The sequence below is a fragment of the Lepisma saccharinum genome, chromosome 27, assembly GCF_977018435.1.
Source record: "Lepisma saccharinum chromosome 27, izLepSacc3.1, whole genome shotgun sequence".
NCBI classification, from domain to species: Eukaryota; Metazoa; Arthropoda; class Insecta; order Zygentoma; family Lepismatidae; genus Lepisma; species Lepisma saccharinum.
In genome coordinates, this window is record NC_139255.1 from 32,566,236 (window position 1) to 32,587,253 (window position 21,018).

The following is a 21,018-nucleotide window of genomic DNA, read 5'->3' on the forward strand; positions in this document are numbered from 1 at the left end:
TGATCCCCAAGTTACATTGTGAGTTGACTGAAATTTGTGCAAGGGGAACTTGTTCTCCGCAGTCTGATATTATTACACACAATGTCACAGGAAATAATCCAATGAACTCTGATGTTCGTAATGTCATGCGTATATCAAATAAATGTGACAATGTTGATGTTCTAAAGGAAGAATTTCATTCTACATTTGATGGCGATTTAAGCTGGCCTATAAAGGATTTTAGACTAACTAGATTTAAAACTAGACGCAACTCCAATTTTTAAGAGATTTAGAAAATATGTCTATGGAAAACATTTTCAAATATGGACTGATTCACTACCCGCCAAACAATTACTACAATATGGAAAGGTTATAGCCATTATGGCTTCATCCAGGATTCAACATTGGTGTTTGTTCTTGGCTGATTATGAATATGAAATTGTGTACAAGAAGAATGTTGAAGTAGCAGATTTGTTATCAAGGTTGCCGTTGCAAGGGGAAACAGTTGATTTTGACGGGATTCAGATTTCAAGCTCACGGATCGTCTGAAAGATGTCTTCAAAACTTTGCAAGAACAAGATGTGATGTTGAAACAGGTCAAAAGGTACGTTATGGAAGGTTGGCCAGAATCTAAGATTAAGGATCCAAATATAGATGCAAGTGAATTCGAAACGCTGAGAAGAAGAAGAAATGAACTACAATGTGAAGAAGATATATTGCTGTGGAGTGATAGAGTTATTGTACCTAATTCAATGAGGCAGCAAGTCTTGGAGAAAGCTCATGAGAATCACGATGGCATAGTTAAAATGAAGTTACTATTGCATGAAAGATATTGGTGGCCTGGTATAGACAAATGTGTTGAAGATCACGTAAAATCGTGCAACGTTTGTAATGCCGTAAAACCCAACACCAAAAAGAAAGAATACAATGATTGGAAGGAAGTAACTTAGCCGTGGGAGAGAGCACACATGGATTTCTTCTATTTTCAAGGAAAAGTGTTGCTTCTCGTTGACACATTTACTAAATGGCCAGAATGTGAAGTTGTATCTTCTACATCATTCAGGGATGTAAAAGGATTTATGTCCAGGCTAAGTTCAAGGTATAATCAGCCATACACCTTAGTTACGGATAATGGTCCTCCCTTCCAATCTAATCCAAGATCAAGGGATTGCTTTGATGCATTCACCGGCTTATCATCCTGCTAGTAATGGACAAGCTGAGAGACATGTACAAATTATAAAAAGTACTCTGAGATGTAAATTATACGAAACTAGAATTGATGACAAGCATTTTGATTTAAATAATGCTTTGCTAGATGTGCTACATAGTATCTGAATGGCTCCAAACATCGTTAACACTAGAAGCGCCAGGATTTTTTACTACCTAGAAGCGCCACCTCCGGTCAAAATGACCGGTATTTAAAATTTGACCATTTCTCAAAATGGATATTGCCAATAATCATCTAATTACTAATAAAACAAAATATTTTGTAAAAAAATACAAACATATCATGAAACCCAGCGATTTTTATTTTCCATGCACTAATTACAACAATAAATATTCATTTTCTTCAAGGAAATATGTTTCCATCATGAAATTTCACATATTACATTTTTTTGCATTTTAGTACCTTTCCTACACCAGAAACACATTCTCCACAAACATATTTGTTGCACATTGAACAAATGTCACTTGTTTTGTTTTCATTGCACAATGCCACCTGGTATTGGTGCCTCTTTCTGGAAACAGAGCCACTTACATTCCGTACATGTGATATTGATGTTGACAATATTTTATTGGGCTTTGTATTCAAATGTCCTTCTCTCAGTTCCTCAGCTAATTCTATCAAAAAGTTATGTCTAGTAACGTTCCTCCCCGTGACTGCCTTGTAAACTACCCACGCACTTATTGCTGCCAGATCTAAGATACTGTAAAACACATGTACCGGCCATCTACGTGATGAAGCACGGACTGAATATTTGAGTGCCATTTGATCAACAACATAACACCGCATTTAGTTTTGTTGTAATACTTGATTGTTTCTGGGAGTTTCTTCTGGTTTTGCAAATCTACTTCTACATCTGAATGCATGGAGCTTAGGAGTAGAACATTTTTGTTTGGTAGCTTGGTATGCACACAATGTAATGTCCCCCTTTTTTAGCAAACATGTATCATACACTTGTGTTCTAATGTTCACAATTTCATTAGGAATCTCCTTTCTATTTTTCTTCATAGTGCCAATTAGGCTCGTCTTCTTCTCCTTTAGCTTCTCAGCGAGTTTTAGCGATGTGAAATAATTGTCAGAAGTTACATTTCTACCCGCATTTAGATAAGGTGAAGTAATTCTCAATACAACATTTTCAGGTACATTAACATTATCATTCATTGATTCATCTTTCCCAAGGTATGGAAAGGCATTGCACATGTATTTGGAATGTACGTCCACTAGCATCCAAAATTTTATACCAAATTTGTCTGGTTTGTTTGGCATATACTGTGTAAATCTACACCTCACTTTCGAAAGAAAAGAAAATTGTTCGTCAACTGTCAGATTTACCCCTGGAGTGTAGCAACTCCTACAATTACCTATAATTTGTCCCAAATTTCAGAGCAGAGTGCAAATTTATCAGTTTGTAATCGTTCAGATCTGGATGATTTTGAATCGAATCTAAGATATTTCATTATTTCCCTGAATCTGTTTCTTGACATTGTTTGTTGAAAGAAAGGTGGCCCCAAAAGTAGTTTTCCATAAAAAAAAATCGTAGTCTATAGAACTGCACCCATACACTCCTCTAGCATATAAAATAGCCAGGAAAGCGTCAAGTTCTTGTAATGACAAACTCCTGTTGGGTTGCTGGTTTCGAGCTGCTTCTTCTTCCGTACACTTCTGTATGTGTTGAAGCATGGAATCGTCTACAGTAAGATCTGGGTCCTCGACATCGGATTCATTTTCACTAATCTCCTCTAATACTTTCAAATATTCCTCTGGACTGAGGACACATTGTCTAGAAAACTGAAATGAAACTGAGTCTTCACTTTCTCCTTCTTATCAACTTCGACAATACGCCAACATATATGGGAGAGTCCAAAAGAGGAAGGAAGAATAGGAGTAGAAACTGTAAGTGAAACGTTCCAACCGAGAAGTGGTTTTCCATTGAAATACATTAGCGGTCAAAATGACCGGCAACGGCGCTTCTAGGTAGAAACACAAATATTTCCATTAGTATTATCTTTTTTTGTAAATAACGCATAGCAGTAATAATGTACTGCAAATTTTAGGAAAAGTCACAAAATTTCAACGCACGAAGAAATTTTTTTTCTGCGCAAAGCAGAAATTGAAATTTGAAAAACGGTCAAAATGACCGGCTTGGCGCTTCTACTGTTAATTTGAAATCTCCTGTTGAAATGATGTATGCATTTGAGCCAAGACCGAAAGATGATGTAAATCAGTTGCAGGATATTCCTAATAAAAACAAATGCGAGTATACCAGAGGAGGTGTCGAAGTTTGGGTGAAACTTGCCAACCGAGATTCCAGTGGTGCATCCTATGTTTAAGGTGAAGTTTTCCGGAGAGCAGGGACATATACTTGGTATATTAAAGTTGGTAAAGATGTTAAGTTAGTGCATGGAAACCAGATAAAATGGAGGAATGTGAGAGAAAATGATGGAAGAAATCATCATGATAGTGATGAAACAGGTGATAAGAATAATGACGCATCTTCAGAAGTCCACGAAGGAAGATATTTAGATGCGAATGATATGTTTAAGGATTACGAGAGAGAAGACAATCATGAAGTGGTGAAAGAAGCTGCAAGAGGGAACATATATTTGGATAGATGTGAAGCAGTAGATTCAATAGTGTTAAGGAGAAGTCAGAGGCAAAGAAAACCACTGGAAAGATTAGATTTGAGTGATTATGGTAAAATGAAGTAAAATAATGATAATCAAATTTTGCTGACTCAAAATTTCATCAACGCGAGGGAATGTCATATGTGTGAGTGCTTATTATGTAAATAATCTTTATGGTTTATAAGACCTTTGAAATTGTGGATATGTGGGTAAAAACAGATTATGTTTGATCTTGTATAAATGAAGTTCATTATACAAGGGTCGTTCAAGGTTGACCAGGATTTTCGTACGTAAAAAATCGATGAATAGCCGGATCATGATGAAACGTGCGGGTGACGTAATGTATTCCTTCACGAGTAACTAGCGCCAGGCATGACGTATTTCGCGCATGCGCAGCAGTTGCAGCGAACATGGCGGCAAGCAGTGTGTCTGTGGCTGTGGAGCAGCGGAGTGTAATCAAATTTCTCGTGAAGGAGAAAGTGAAACCAGCTGAGATTTTCAGATGATTGCAAGTACAGTATAGTGAACAAACGATGTCGCGGACAAGAGTGTACGAATGGTGTGAGCAGTTTCGCGAAGGACGGGAGCTGGTGACAAATGAAGCGCATGGATACATTCGCCCGACTGCTGTCACACCAGTGAATATCGCACGTGTTGAGCAAATGATTCTTGAGAACCGGCGAGTAACAGTGCGGGATATTGCTGCCGAGGTGAATATCAGTGTCGGGAGTGTTGAGACAATCATTCACGACCACTTACGCTTCCACAAAATCTGTGCAAGGTGGGTTCCCCGCCAGCTGACATTCGATCAGAAGAGAACAAGCAGGACGGTCTGTGAACAGCTTCTGAATCGGTTTCGAGCAGAAGGTGATGAATTGTTGCAATCCATCATCACATGTGATGAAACATGGTTGCACAATTCAACCCCAGAGACCAAAAGACGCAGCATGGAGTGGCGGCATAAAGGTTCCCCGCCCCCCAAGAAAAGCAAAACGCAGCCGTCCGCTGGAAAGATCATGGCAAGTGTCTTCTGGGACATGAAGGGCGTTATCCATGTGGATTTTCTGGACAAAGGGAGCACGATTAATGCCCAGTATTACTCCACATTGTTGAGTGGTGCTGTACGAAAGTCCATTCGCAAGAAAAGACCTGGGATGTTGTCTGGAAATGTCATTCTTCTCCATGACAATGCCCGCCCTCACATGGCCAATGTGACAACAACAACTCTGGCCGACATGCGCTGGGAAGTTCTGCCCCATCCCCCCTACAGTCCGGATTTAGCCCCCAGTGATTATCATTTGTTTGCACCCCTTAAAGACCATCTGGGAGGGAAGAAATTCACGACAGATGAAGCACTGCGCAGCGATGTCCTCCAGTGGCTACGACAACAACCAAGTTCTTTCTACGCCAAAGGAATTCGGGAGCTGCCAGAATGATGGCAACGGTGCCTCGGCGCGCACGGAGAATACTTTGAAAAACTGACATAGTTTGGTGTTTCTTCTGCTACCTATTTCCTCTGCAGAAATAAAAGTCCCGGTCAACCTTGAACGACCCTTGTAGTTTGTTGAATGGAATTTTGTGATCAATTAAATAATGTTGAATTATGCGTGCATATTATTTATAATCTATTTGACACCTTGAGTGCGATCTGCGTGTGTTCCAAATACACAACAGATGTATTAACTTTTATCGTACATTTTTCACATGAATGAATCGAAAGGAAAATGCAACAAAATATAAATTTCATTGACTCAGGGGTTGAATTTACAAGTCTGTAACGTATTTAAGAAATATTTATTTAGGTATTCAAGCGCTGAACTGTCAACACTGTGTGCGGTATGTGCTCCTTGTAAAGAGAGCGAGAGGTCAGTTTGACATTTCCAGATGGCAATGTCCCTTCCCTGGAGCTGCCTGAAGCCTTGTCAAGGGAGCTAGTGTCTACAGGAAATGGCCATGCTGCACATTCCACCCTCCTTCCCTGACACTTTGGTTTTAGTTGACCGAAAGGTCCATTGGACTATGCTTCTTGTAGAGTTAGCTACAAATAGTTCCTTTCAGTTAATGTTGAAGTATTGTCATTCTATTATTGATATAAAAATCCATATTTACACACCCCTACATGTTTTTTTTCCACTTTTCTGCTTGGGGGTGTTCGTCAAAATTTGGGAGGGTGTTGGGGGGTGTTAGGGGTATGTGGATAAATCACTGCATGTTGATGTGTGGAGTTCCAAAAGTGGTTGATGCAGCAAGTGCTGTTGTGTGTGCACAAACTTGAAATAACCACTATTGTGTGTACTGCCCTAAAACATGTTCACAAAGGTAGAACACTGATTGTGGATGAAAATTCACGTGGCCTTTGACAAAAATGTTTGAGAATGTCATCAAGACTTCCATGAAGCCTGTATTGACAATAACTGGCTGTATCTGAAAGTTGAACAATGGGTAAATGCATATCTTAAGGAGGTGTCAGTGAGAAGAACCTCAACACAACCTCCACAATTGCAGTTCTACTTTTGTAAACATGTTTTAGAGCAGTGCACACAATGGTGGTTATTTCAAGTTCGCACACACACACAGCACTCGCTACACCATCCACTTTTGGAATTCCACACATCGACATGGGCCCCAACTGACATTGCTCACTGTCTGATAGTACATGCACTTTGTTATCACCTTTTCCTGACAGTGTTGCCACTTTTATATTTACAACTCACGTATTAGACTTCAGTGTATCTCTGCATGATGTGCCCATTTATCAAGATGGAGTTTCTAGTGTAATTTGTTGCCAATAGACTTGTCATTGCTGTAACTATAGCCTGGAAATTTAGGAATTTGTTTGATACAATAAATAGGCTAAAGGCATTAAAACTTCAAAATGGACAGTGTGAGCTAAATTAGGCTGTCAAAAATTTACAAGTTACTAGCAAGAACTATGGTGGTACTGAAAATCATAATTTTGGAACAGGCTTTTTCATAAATAATAGAATTATTTCGGCTCTTAAAACAGTAGAATTTATTAATGATAGGATATCATATGTAGTTTTACAGGGTAGGTGGTGTAAAATTATTTTAATAAACATACATGCACCAACGGAAGATAAAGATGATAATACTAAAGATGATTTTTATACAGAGTTAGAACAGGTCTTTGATAAATTTTCTCAGTATGATATGAAAATTCTGTTAGGTGACTGTAATGCACAGATTGCGAAAGAAGAGACATTTAAACCCACGATTGGTAAAGAAAGTCTTCATGAATTAAGTAATGATAATGGTATAAGACTGATTACTTTTGCAACCTCAAAGAATTTAATTGTGAAAAGTACCACTTTTAAACATAAAGATATCCATAAATATACCTGGTCTTCTCCAGATGGTAAAACTCATAATCAGATAGATCATATTCTCATTGATAAGAGAAGGCATACTAGTATAATTGCCGTTCGTACACATAGAGGTGCTGACTGTGCCAGTGACCATTATTTAGTAATTGCTAAATTAAGAGAGAGACTCTCAGTGATAAATCATAAGCAACAAAATCTAAAAGTTCTAAAATTTGATACAGGAAAGTTTACTGATGAAAGAATTAAGAAAGATTACCAAATTAAACTGTCAAATAGATTTGATGTTTTGCAGGATTTAAATGATGATGAAAATATAAATGAAACAGACGTAAATAAGAATTGGGAGCACATACGTAATGCAATAGAATCAGCAGCTAAAGAAAGTATAGGATACCATAAACCGAGAAAAAGTAAGTCATGGTTTGATAATGAATGTCATAATCTAATAGAAATAAGAAATCAGGCTAGACTTAGGTGGTTAAATAACTCTGATGATACAAATCTAAACAATTATAATAGAATAAAGCGAGAAGTTAACCGCACGTTTAGAAGTAAAAAAAGAGATTACTTGAAAAGCAAAATTAACGAAATTGAAACAAACAGCAAAAATAAAAATATCAGAGATTTATATAAAGGTGTAAATGAGTTTAGAAAGGGGTGGCAACCTAAAGTAAACTTGATAAAAGATAAAGACGGTGATTTTCTTTCTGACCCAAGCGATATTCTAAATAGATGGAAGAACTAGTTTAATGACCTTTTAAATGTCCATGTAGGAGATAAATCAGAAGTGAATGAAGTACACACAGCAGAACCTTTAGTTCCAGAACCTAACTTGACTGAAGTTAAAGATGCTATTAAAAGGCTAAAGAATAACAAAGCACCTGGCATTGATTTAATACCAGCTGAGTTAATTAAATATGGTGGAAATTCATTAATATGTCAAATTCATAAATTAATTTGTTTAATATGGAATAAAGAAGAAATCCTCAACAGTGGAAAGAATCCATAATTGTTCCTGTGTTTAAAAAAGGTGATAAAATGAACTGCAATAATTACCGTGGAATTTCTCTACTCTCAACAACATATAAAATATTATCTAACATTCTTTTAACCAGACTAACCCCATATGCTAATGAAATTATAGGTGATTATCAATGTGGATTTAAACGCAACAGATCAACTACAGATCAAATTTTTCACATCAGACAGACACTTGAAAAAAAGTGGGAATATAATCAAAATGTCCATCAGCTATTCATTGATTTCAAAAAAGCATATGATTCGGTCAAAAGAGGTAAATTATATAATATATTAGTAGAGTTTGGAATACCTAAGAAGCTTGTTAGTATGATAAAAATATGCACCAGTGAAACAGAAAGTAAAATTCGTGTGGGTATTAATATGTCTGACAAATTTACAATTCATGATGGGTTAAAACAAGGAGATGCATTATCTCCATTGCTCTTTAATTTTGCCTTAGAATATGCTGTTAGGATGGTAAACGAAACTAAAGAAGGACTAAAATTAAATGGTGTGACTCAGTTGTTAGCATATGCAGATGATGTAGACTTACTGGGGGATGATGTGAATACAATTAAGAATAATGCTAAAATATTTTTCAAAACTGCTAAAGAGATAGGTTTGGAAGTTAACAAAGAGAAAACTAAATATATGCTTACAGGCCGAAACCAAGTGTTAGGTAATAATGAAAATATAATTATTGATAACAACTCGTTTGAAACAGTTTCCAAATTCAAATACTTAGGAGTAATATTAACAAATGAAAATTATATTAAAGAGGAAATAAAAAGTAGGCTTAATTCAGGAAATGCATGTTACTTCTCTCTTATTAAACTTTTGTCTTCTCGTTTAATATCTAAGAAACTAAAAGTTAAAATATACAAAACAGTAATTTTGCCTGTAGTAGTATATGGGTGTGAAACTTGGTCCCTTACATTGAAAGAGGAACATAAATTGAGAGTATTTGAAAATAGGATCCTTAGGAAAATATTTGGACCTAAAAGGGATGAGGAGACAGGTGAGTGGAGAAGGTTACATAATTTAGAACTACATAATTTGTATTCATGTCCAGATATTATTAGAATAATTAAATCAAGAAGACTTAGGTGGGCAGGCCATGTGGCACGAATGGGAGAGGAAAGGGGAGTTCACAGGATTCTTGTTGGGAAACCTGATGGTAAGAGACCTGTAGGAAGGCCAAGACGAAGATGGAGGGACAACGTCGAGATGGACCTAAGGGGAATCGGTAGGGATGGAAAAGAGTATATAGATCTTGCTCAAGATAGGGACAGATGGAAGGCCTGTGTTGCTGCAGCCATGAACCTTCGGGTTTAAGAAGGCTAGAGAGTTAGTTAGTTAGTTAGTTAGTTAGCAAGAACCCAAAAGTAGGCAAGTTCTATTATCAATTAGTATTCTATGCATGGTAGTTTCAATTGTGTTTTGTTTCAAAGATAAAACTGATACCAGTAGGGGAAATGATATCTTATGATTTGTTGGGGGGGAAGATTCATTTATGAAAATTGTTAGTTATGGAATATCTTGAACTGGATTCTTGTTTTTTATTATTATTATTCATATTGTGTTAATATTAGTTGTTGCACTTTTCTATTTGCATTTTTTATTATTTAACTTCATGTTTCTCTCTTTTGGTAATTACCAAAGCCAGATTTAAAGTGCGAACACCATAAAGCTGTGCTCTCCTTATCTATTATCATTGTTAAGATCAAAGTATATTTTACATGCATCAAAAGAAATTGAATTCATTTCCATAACTGCTGGAATTAGGGTACATATGTCTATGCTCCCAGTTTTGTCGGTTACTATGGTGAATCAATCGTACCTACACATTGCACACCATGCACATTTGTTAATTGTACTTAATTTTTCCATAGGAGGCATATTTGGAAGGCCACTTTACCCCCTCCCCTCCTTATTTAATCAAGGTAGGCACTAGGCAGATATTATATCTATGGTATTTTGGGGAAAAGGTACACAAGTCACAAACTGCGGTCTCTTAAGTCACACTGAATCAAATAAAGATGATGATGTAAGTAGAATTTTTTATTGGACATATGTACAGGGGGTCTACCAGTCTGCAAAAAATGGAAAAGTCATGGGATTTTATTTTTCTGGAAAAGTCAGGGAAATTTACTATTTTTCTGGAAAAATGAATTTTTGTTTCTGGGTCATACCAAAGCTATAGTGGAGCCCAAGTTAAGAGTTCAGTATGGGCCCTTATGGGCTTTTACTTTTAAGATCACCACCCCTAAACAAGTGTGTTTCTGTCAGAAACAAAAGTCATTATCATTCGAAGAGAAAATAATAAATAAGCAAAAAGCAGAGGAAATGTAAGGCTTTGATGGTTTACATCTTCTTTTGCAATTCGGACCATCAAAAAAAGACGTTTTCCTTTCTTGTGTTTACCGCGATTTGGGGAGTTAAAACTAACAGCCGTCCGACGGTTGCCACTTGCTGCAAACACGTGTTGGGAAGAGGGAAGGGGGCGGGGAATGGCCAGGCAAAAGTTCGTGAATAGGCGGCTCCTGTCGGGGGTCAAGTGGTTTGTTGTTTGCGTACGCGCTATCTCATTTTGGGTATTTCTTGAAGGAATTTATTATTATAATTATTCTACAAAAGCAAAATGGCAAGGGGTGGTATTATCAAGCATAAAAGTGTCCAGAGTCTTACAAGTAAAGAGAGACAAATTGTAATAAATATAAATATACTTCAAGCAGAAAAATCCCGGTAAAAGTGTTAGTTGGACTCAGGCGCGGTTGGCCCTATAGCGCACAGGATCAGTGAACCCCCAGTAATATACGATAATCACCTCGAGAATGAACAATGAACAATGTCTTTAAATTTTCACATTATTTCGCTAAAAATTCTACACAATAAGTCATGTATTTGTGCCCGTAACACGGCGAAATCTCTTGCTGAGAAGAAGAAACCGCGAATCGGCCGCCCTGATACAGACCCTCAGTTGAACCCCCACAGGACAGCTCGTGCCATTGTGAAAGCTTCGTGCGGGAGCAGAAGCGCGAGGAGGGTATAGGACAAAATACATGGGAGATGAGATTTGCAGAACCTATGTTCAACCCAACGGTCATGCGCAGTTCGTTCTCTCGCAGAAGGTGCGGGACAAGGCTCCTTTCTCGCTGCTTCCTCCCTTCCAGTGTTGCTGCGTGCGGTTCAAGTTTGAAGCGCACACATTACATATTCAATCTTCTCTTGTATCATTTTTGCACCGAACTTCTTGGAATAAATGCAAGATTGTGTCAGAGATGGATGAGTGGAAACAAATAGAAGCTGGAATTAGATGCGATGAATTAAAATAGAGGAGATACATTACCAAAATACCTTCTGCATGCATTCAGAGGTTTTTCCTTAAAGGTGGAAACACTTCGGGTTCGCGAAAGAGAAAGAATGGCGCGAAGACGTGACTCGCTGTCGCTCGGTGTCAAAGTCTCAAGTTTTTTAGTTTTTGAAGTGCTTGGATACTTGTTGGAAAGTATTAAGTGATGCTGCGAGTGAAACGAGGGATGGACTTTACCTAGGTTATGTCATTTGATGCAGTGTAGGCGTTGCTGTCCGCGCAGGTAAGAAATGACCGATAGAAATGCACATAATTAACGTAAACAAACTTCCTTGTCCACTGAAAAAAAGCGTGTGCTGGTCGACCAGCCCCAAATTTGAACAAACCTGTCGCATATAAATGAAAGGGTCTCAGGTTCGATTTCTAGTATGCGCATGCCATTAGTTGCCATTTCCCTTTAACAAATGTAGGACCAGTTCTGATTAGTCAGCATGGACGTCCGGAAGGGGAAAAGGGGGCCGCCCCCCCATGGAAATTGAATGTAAACCAAAAATTATATATTACACGCATATAATTTAATTTCAGTCACAGTAATTTTTGGTAATTATTATAAAAGCGTTGCAGTAACTTTAGACTGAAGGAGTGTTTTTTGCTCCTCGTGGGGAAAAAATATATTACTTGCCCCTACTTGAGGATGTCCATGATATTCCAACAAAACTCAACTTTTTTCATAAAGGCACAATTTATTGTAGTTTCAGCCCTAAATTTATTCGCACACCCCTACAACAAAACCTTATACTCCCAGATAAAAATAATTCTTGACAAAGCTTTTAAACCCTCCCCCATCCTTTTGTTGGGCGAAGGAAGTATATTTTGCGGAAAGTGAATATATGTCACATCACTTCAGTGAACCCCCGGGTAAATAATGCATGAGCCGCGCCTGGTTGGACTGCAAGCGAAAATGCTGAAACGACTGGAATTTCGTTCAAAACTGTTTACAAAATTAATAGCGAAGCGATTAAAGGTCCTCTTGCAACACCAAACGAGCAGAAAAAACGTCAAGAGGTACGCAAAATCCAACGACTTCGAATATAACTTTAATACGAGGCGATGTGCGGCGAAACTTCGCAGGCACATTGTATATAATACATTGCCGGATTTTTCGGGAGGAGGTTCACTTGCCCCTCCCAAAATGATGACTAAGTATTATGAAAAGTATTGAGAGCGTTATATTAAAAGATAAAAAAAATGATCGAGCCATTTTTCCTAGATAGTTAAAAGAATGTCAGTCTCCTTTCTGTAATTATCCTTCATATGAGTAAAAATACAATAGAACTCCTTTTATTTCACACCTCTACTAATAATTGATTGATTGAGTTTTAAGTCCAATTGTATGCGCAGATAGGTTAGTTGGGACTGGACCTACAGTTTTATGTGAGATACGAAGTACTATGTGCCTCCAGCAGGTATCGAACCCTGGATCACTTGATTATAATGCGACGACGGAAATTCTGCTAATGCTATCCCCTTATAATCGAAGGGCCCTGGGTTCAGTTTCCTGGTGGAGGTACATTCTAGGATGAATTATACATTGAAGGCTCAGTTCCGATTAGTTCATCTGACCACAAATTACACCTAGAACGAACCCTTGCAATTATATTGATGTGAATGACGTGACGTGTCCAATGGGCGTATATGCTGGTCATAACTCCTCCTTGGATAATAATAATAATCCGTCGCGCAACAGCCCATGAAGGGCCTAGGCATACCTACCGACTGCCGGTCTCCCTCACACGCTTTCGTTCGTCACCTCTAAGCGTGGAGATCTGCACCAGCATTGGAATAGTCGGGGGGTCAGCCCGACGTATCCCCAGCCGTTATAGTAGGTCTCCGTGACCAGATTACGCTCACTCACTCGGAGCTCCCCAATTTCCTCACGATGGTGGGTTGCCACCGGCCCTATACGTAGGCCGAATAAATTCCGACCAGAGCCGGATTTGAACCTATGCCGTCCCGCAGCGAACGATCTCAAGACGAGTGAATGCCTTAACCCGCTCGGCTACGGAGGAGGACCCTCCTTGGATAAGTATTCCTAAAAGAAGAGGGTCAACAGCAGGAGAAGATGGCATATGAGGACCAGCTACTAAAAAGTATACGTACTACCCCCCTCCCCCTTCGAAAACACTGGGCACAACACTGATATAATGGCACTCTTTGATGTGTCGAATAAGTTGCAAATCTGCACATTATATTTCCAATATTACGTAATGCTTACAACATATTCTGTGCACGTCCCAGAAAAAAATAATCTAGATCCGCCTATGACTGTCGAGCTGCTGCTGTGCAAAACGAATAGAGGGACAAAACAATAAAGTCACAACAAGACTTTCTGTGCGGCCTTACGAGTTGTTTGCGAGCACTTACAGGTCGGGGGGAGAGATTTGCTTTGGTGCATGCCGGTAATGAACACGGTTTTGTCTCAAAGAAGACAGTGTGCCGATAAATGTGAAACAGGCCTCCCCGATGGCACAGTGGTAACGTCCTGGTTTGATACCCTTTGGAGGCATTTAGTGGTTCGGATCCCAGTTTAAACTGTAGGTCCAGTCCCGATTAGCCTTTCTGTGCAAAAAGTGGACTTAAAGGGAAAAAACACGGCCAACGTACACGATGAAATGGACAGCAAGACGTATGACAAGTATATTCGGGAACAGTTATTTGCAAATCTCCCTCCATGGACCGTCATTACTCTGTACCACAGCCGCATGAAAGAACAGCTTCCCATCAAATCATGGCGAAAGGATTTGTATTCTTGTATTGAACAGTACCCGTTCCGTTAATCACTAACTTTTGTTGCGGCGTGTACTACAGCAGAGCCTTCTTCCACTGCGCACCATGCGGCAACACTGTCCCCATAAGCCCCATACTGAACTCTTAAGTTGGGCTCACCAATAGTGACTTGCTACTGGCATTTAAAGAAGGTGTAAAAGGTATCAATTTGAAAAACATAGTGCAAATATCCATAGATGGACCAGCAGTTACCTGGAAATTTCTCACCTTTTTCAAGGAAAATATGGCTATTAATGAGCCAGAATGTACAACATTGCTGGAAATAGAAAGCTGCGGACTTCATGTTCTTCATGGTGCTTTCAAAGCATCTTTTCAGAGTTCTGGTTGGAACGTAGTAGTATTCTTAAGAGCAGTGTACAATTTATTTAAAAATGTTCCAGCTCTGAGAGCAGATTTCACAAGAATTACAGCATCTTCCAAAAAAAAAATTCCAATTCGGTGGTTAGACAATGGAAAGGTGGTGGAAAAAGCACAGTACATTTTACCATTTCTGAAAACCTATGCTGACGGAGCTTCTGGTACCAAGGAACAACCAAGCTGTGAAAGCTTTAAAACTATTGTGTCAAAAGTGAGCAATCCTCTGTTACCAACCAGGCTAGCTTTCTTTCAGACTATTGCAGCTGATATAGAAAGAACCCTTCTTGTTGGGTTTCAGTCTGATTCACCATGGTGCCTTTCCTTTATGAACATTTTCTCAAGCTACTGAAATCCGTTATGTCCAGGTTTATAAAGAAGTCTTTTCTGCTTGGAGCTGTAAGTTCTGAAGATCTTTTGAAAGTAAATCTAACTGATCCAGAATGTGTGTGTTCTGCAAAAGAAGTTGACATTGGATTTGCAACCCGAGCAGCATTTAGAACTGTTAAATTATCTGACGTTCAGGTGTTACATTTTCGTGAAGATTGTCTTAAAATATTACAATGTTTGTGTAAGAAGATATGTATGAGATCACCATTGAAATATAGGCTCGCATATGGTACAGCATCTGTTTTGGATGGAAAAGTAGGTGAAGACCAAGTAAATGTGGCATTACAAGTCCTAGTTGAAAAGTGCTATTTTTCTGGCCTTGCTGCAGATGATATAAAATGGTTCTATACTGACTTATGTAGTAATGACAGTGTGATTGCAAGAATGAAAAAAATTGACATTGCTGTTGATCGGCTGGATCAGATGTGGATGACAGTTCTTGAAGACTGTAACAACAGTGCCTTTATACTGTTTGTCCAGAAGATTTTAATGCTTTCACATGGAAATGCTTCTGTTGAGTGCCGTTTCTCTGTACATAAGTGATGCCTTGTGGATAATCTTGATGAGGACTCACTTATTGCCCAACGATGTATACATGATGCAATTGTAAGTTATGGAGGGGTTGAAAAAGTCCCTATAACGAAATCTTTAATCCTGCAGCAAGGAATGCAAATAGAAACTGGAAGGAAGCCCTGAAAAAGAAGCATGATACAACAAAAACTCAGAAGACTCATTTAGAAGAGAGGAGAAGAAGTATGGTAGAACTGAAAGAACTGAGTACAAAGAAAACTAAAATCCTCAAGAGATCTGAATAGGAAATCGAAGAATTTGATGACAAGATGAAAGCATTTAAGAATAAAATAGTGTAGTTGTGTTTTTTTGAGTAATGTGTTCTTTTGAAACTTTCACATGTTAATGAACTCCAATTCTATATGTTGGAAAAACATTTCAAGTATTCAAATTGTGCATTTCTTTTAAAGGAAGAAAACTATTGTACAAAATTACATTCAGTTTATAAACATATATATTATTTTTCTCGTGACTATTGAATTGTTATGGAAATAAATGAACTCCAAAAAATTGGTAAAACAATTATTTTATAATGTGTGGGTGGATCGGATAGCTATAAGGGGTGAAGGGAGGCCATCAATATTTTCACAAAATGTGATAATGAAACTAAGCTTGTATATTGGTAAATTCCCATAAATATTCAGGTACAAGAGGATAAAGTATGCTTTGTGGTGAAAAGATTAATCTGATGTATTGCAGTTTACGGTTTTAAACTTGAGTGTGACTAGTGTGAATTTCATCTAAGTGCTCGGATTTTCTTACATATATCACCTTTGACTGGGTGCCAAAACTTTGGGGTTGGGGCAAGGACAGTTCATTTTTTCTTGGTAGATAAGGGATAGTATTAAGAGACCACACTGGTGGAGCAAAAAGTAGGGGGACAGTCCCCCCAACACTCCTCTAATTGCTGCTACTGTACATACATATAAGTATAATATCAAAATTTGTTATTTACTTACGTACAGTGAGTATATATTTGTCAAAGACAACGTTTCAGTGGCAACTGCCCCCATCTTCAGGTCAAAAAGTCAGCTTTACGGAAATCCACAAAGCTTCGTCGTTTAGAAAGGATATAGGTTTTTGCGTGGACAGGTTTAATGTTAGGATAATAAATGACTAAAACAGGACTATTCCCACATTTTAAAATCCCTTAATACTCATATAAAAACAGTTACAACCAGTGTTACTCGCAACCTCGCGCATTTGAGTACATACCAGTTCCAGTCAACATGTGAATTGTGATCAGATAGTAACACGGGTTTTAACTGTTTTTATATGAGTTTTAAGGGATTTTTTTGTCCTGAAGAAGGGGGCAGTTGCCACCGAAACGTTGTCTTTGACAAATATATACTCACTGTACATAAGTAAATAAATTTTGATTTTATGCTTATATATGAAATACATTCAGGCTTGGTGTCAGATTCTTCTTTGTAATCAGGATCAGCATAAGTTTCTTCAATGCAAAATAAACTTGTTTACACCTTAGTAACTTTTTCCACATCTGAATGCTCATGAACAGTATGATTTTCTTGTTTAATGTTTATAATACATCCACATAGACAAAGTTAATACCCAGTGTAAATTTCATGTCTCTATTCCTTTTTGTACAAAGTTGTGAATGTTCAAAATCTTGGTTGTGTGACTTATTTCTTTTTTTATTTCCATTTCTAATGTTGTATGTTTCTTGCAGGGAATCAGAAGAGACTGGTGCTATAGATACAGGTGAGCTAGTACTGAAATGTGAAGTGGAAATGAACGAGGATGCAGAAACAATGGATGAAAGTCCAGTGTTGGATGAGTGCTTCACCCAACCAGATGCAGGTATCTCGGAAGTAAGAATTCGTTCAGTGAAGGATGAAATGATTCCTCCTGCAGAAGAGGAAGTAGTGGAACTAAATCAAGTGTTTGTGGAAAGTGAGTGTGATCAGAATGTAGTGGATGAGAACCTCAGTGTGGATGATGATGATGATACATTTTGTCAAAATGTTGCAAGGGTTCTGAAAAGTTTATCTCTGGAAAACAAAGTTACAGTAAAAACAAAAATTCAGCAGCTTCTGTTCAATATTCAGTATTCGCCTGAGTCAGAAAATCACGACCCCCTTACGGTTGACGAACCCATAACAGGTAATGTTTCTGCTAGTTCGACAGAAACACAAACTTCAAGTGTTGAAAGGAATGTGGTAGAACCTATAGTTGTTCCAAGTGCTCCCAAGATCCAAAGTAACATTAGCATCGTAAGGATTGACACCATTTTTCCTTCAGCAAGTGTAGTGCCTGTATCTAACAGTCTGCAGAATTCAAGTCGTTGCCGCCCCAGCGTAAGGCAAGTAAACAGTTCAGCCTATGATAATTTTGTATCTGATCTCCAAGCTGAAAATTCTGCACGCCATCTAATTCTGTCTCGTGATGAACTCAGATTCTCCCAAGAAGTAATGTCTTACATAAAAAGGCTTCCCTCATCCAAAGAGGACGTAGTGAAGACTAAAATCAAGGAATTGGTATCGCACCTGGCATTCAGGGAAACATTGGAGCAGAATGAAAAATCACTTTGTCATTCAGCCAAGTCCATACATCATGCTCCAACTTTCCAAGCAGCAACAGTTCAAGTACAAAATTCATTCCAGTTGTAAATGGTAACAGTTCCTTGTATAAATTTTTATATTGTAATCTTGATTATTTTTGTCATTGGCATATATGTAAGTCTGGATTTGTGACAACTTTTTAAATTTTTACCTTTAAATGTAATTACAAGTTGTACCGGATACTGAGAGATGTTAGTTTTTCTAATTAAAACAAATTGATTTGTACATTTACAACTGAGTTTATCGTATATGTATGGTTATTACTGAAACCACATACTTTGTCATTCAGTCATTATATTTTATTTATTTTATTAAGTTGTGTGTTAAAATTCCATGTGCATGGCAAGAAATCTTCACATTTACAACTGCTTTAGACTTTGCACACCACAATTATGTTTAGATGCCAAAAACATACCATTGACTGAAATTGTTGTATTCCATATTTTTTCTTTTCTTTGATATTTATAATTAAAATTAACCTTAGCACTCTGATAGTATTATCTGCAATATACAAGGTTTTCGTAATTGGGAAAAGAGACACGCGGTAGTATATAAATACGGAGAAACTAGTCCTCACTTTTATCCGCGAAGCTGATACAGTACAGTACAGCAAGTTCCAACGAGGATGGTGGCAGTGGCTACTGAAATTAATCGAAAAAGAAGAAAAAACAGCTTCGCGGATAAAAGTGAGTACTAGTTTCTCCGTATTTATACAAGGTTTGTTCATGGTTAAGAGAAACCTATGATTGACTGTAGCATGATAAGACATGTACAGGGTATAATATAATATTTCATGAGTAACCAGCACGTCACACAAATGTATTTGGTGCATGAGCAGTAGCTTACAGCAAAAACAAGTTCATTGAATTTCAAAAAAACCCTAGTGCTCAAAATATGCCATTTTCTTTCATCCGACAAAAGTACAAACTCAGACTTTTCATCTGAAGATCTCAGAGTTTCCGGGTACACAAAGTGGTGTTGCGACACATTTGATTTTTGCTGTCGTAAATGACGCCTGCTGTCAACATGCACCCTTCACTTGCAGTTCAGGGAGAGAGAGGATCGAAGACCTATTTACTTGCTTCCCTTTGGCAACCGTCAGGTTTTGCCACAACTTAGCCTTATTGGGGGTGCCTTTGCCATCTATTTTGCTCTCAGGCATAAGTTTTTACAAAGCAGAACACCTCAAGAATTTCACCTCCCCATGGCGACTGGACCAAGCCGATTGGCGCAAGGATTTCTTTGACCCTCCCTTCCTTTCGACATACAACAAAAATAGAATTTGAAGTTGTATATTTGAGCGATTGGGTTTTAGATCATACAAAGAAATCTCACTCTATTACAGGGTGGCTACTCACTGGGAATTCCAGGAATTATGCGTGAATTATTGCCTCCAGGAATTATGCGTGAGTTCTGCTTGAATTTTTCTCCTTAGACATGAAAATTTCAACTTATTAAAATACCACTTCCATTGAATTTATACATATTTATTAATGACCTGAGACAAGTTTTTAACAGTTTAGGTTTTGTTTTTATCAGGGACGGAAAAGAAAGCTGTGTGTAAAAAAAAAACAGAATTCTCAATATTCCGTTTGCTTTGTTAGTGCCCTTTGCAGAACAGTCTAACTGACAGACGGAAGATTATTGCAAGATAAAATATCTTGAAGTTGATTACGTAAATTTTTCATAGATTATTATATCCCATAACATTATTTTGTGACTTGTGTTTGTAGATGTATTTCTAGTCTGAGTATGTGAAATGGCAAATGTAAACTCCGCACCTTAAATTAAATAAATGTATCGTTCAGTTGAATTGAATTATAATTTTTGGATTCATTGGAATCGCACTGACCATTTATATTGTTAATATAGCCAATAATATTAGCCAATTTGTCTCAAGAAAATAACATTGAGCATGCATTTATTCTCTTTTATTTATACGATATCTTGTATCTCATACTATCCATTGTATTTTATATTATATTATGCCTATAATTTTATAGATATATTCTAAATGTACATGTACAATGTGACAATTCCAAACTTTTGTAAAGTTGAATGGATGCTAATAAATCAATCAATCAAAAAGGGGAGGAAAGAAACGACCAGTTGACACCTGGAAAGGGAGGGGATCTACAGCGAGGTGGAAAATCAGTTTTCCTAGGAAGAAACATGGACATTCCTTACAAGTGTAGAGTGACTAGTCATGTAAGGTTGTGTGTGTTGTCCTGAGAAAGTTAAAATAGGAGCTCTTTACCAAGAGCCACTTATCACTTTTGAATGTGTTTCAAAAAGGTCCCTGTTGTGCATTTCACCATTCCATAGTGGCTGTGGAGATAGGGTCTCCACATAGTCTTAATCTTAGACATAGTGATCAGTACCACAAGCCATCCAATGTCACTCCCTCCTCCCACTCTCCAGGTACCAAATGTTTAGAGGCTGTACAAGATCCAATGCCTCTATATGCAGGGACATTTTCGGAACAAAAATCCGACCCTGGGAGTCAAAACCATGTCTCCAACATGGCAATTAGACCACAGACTACATCATTGTGGTCACTTCCAATGTAGTCCTGGTAGAATGTTTCTTCTACGTCCAACCATGGGGTGGTGGACGAGAAAGTAACCTGTGTCTGAAGCATGAAACAGCCATGTTTAACAACGCCTATTTTCATATTGATGATTTAAACATCATAAAATAAATGGTCACAAATATATGTCTCACCATTAGTAATATTTCTGAGGAATAAGACCAGCTTTCTGTGTGTATT

General features: G+C 37.8%; 1 protein-coding gene across 1 annotated transcript in view; it reads left to right on the forward strand.

Moving 5' to 3' along the window:
• The window catches only part of LOC145980219 (uncharacterized), a 73,517-nt gene extending 54,700 nt beyond the window's left edge, over window positions 1–18,817 (forward strand). The window contains exon 7 of the mRNA XM_083113240.1: window positions 17,357–18,817. Coding sequence (XP_082969366.1) covers window positions 17,357–18,296 — 940 coding nt within the window. The 3' untranslated portion in view covers window positions 18,297–18,817. The remainder of the gene's footprint in view (window positions 1–17,356) is intronic.
• Window positions 18,818–21,018: the final 2,201 nt, after the last annotated feature.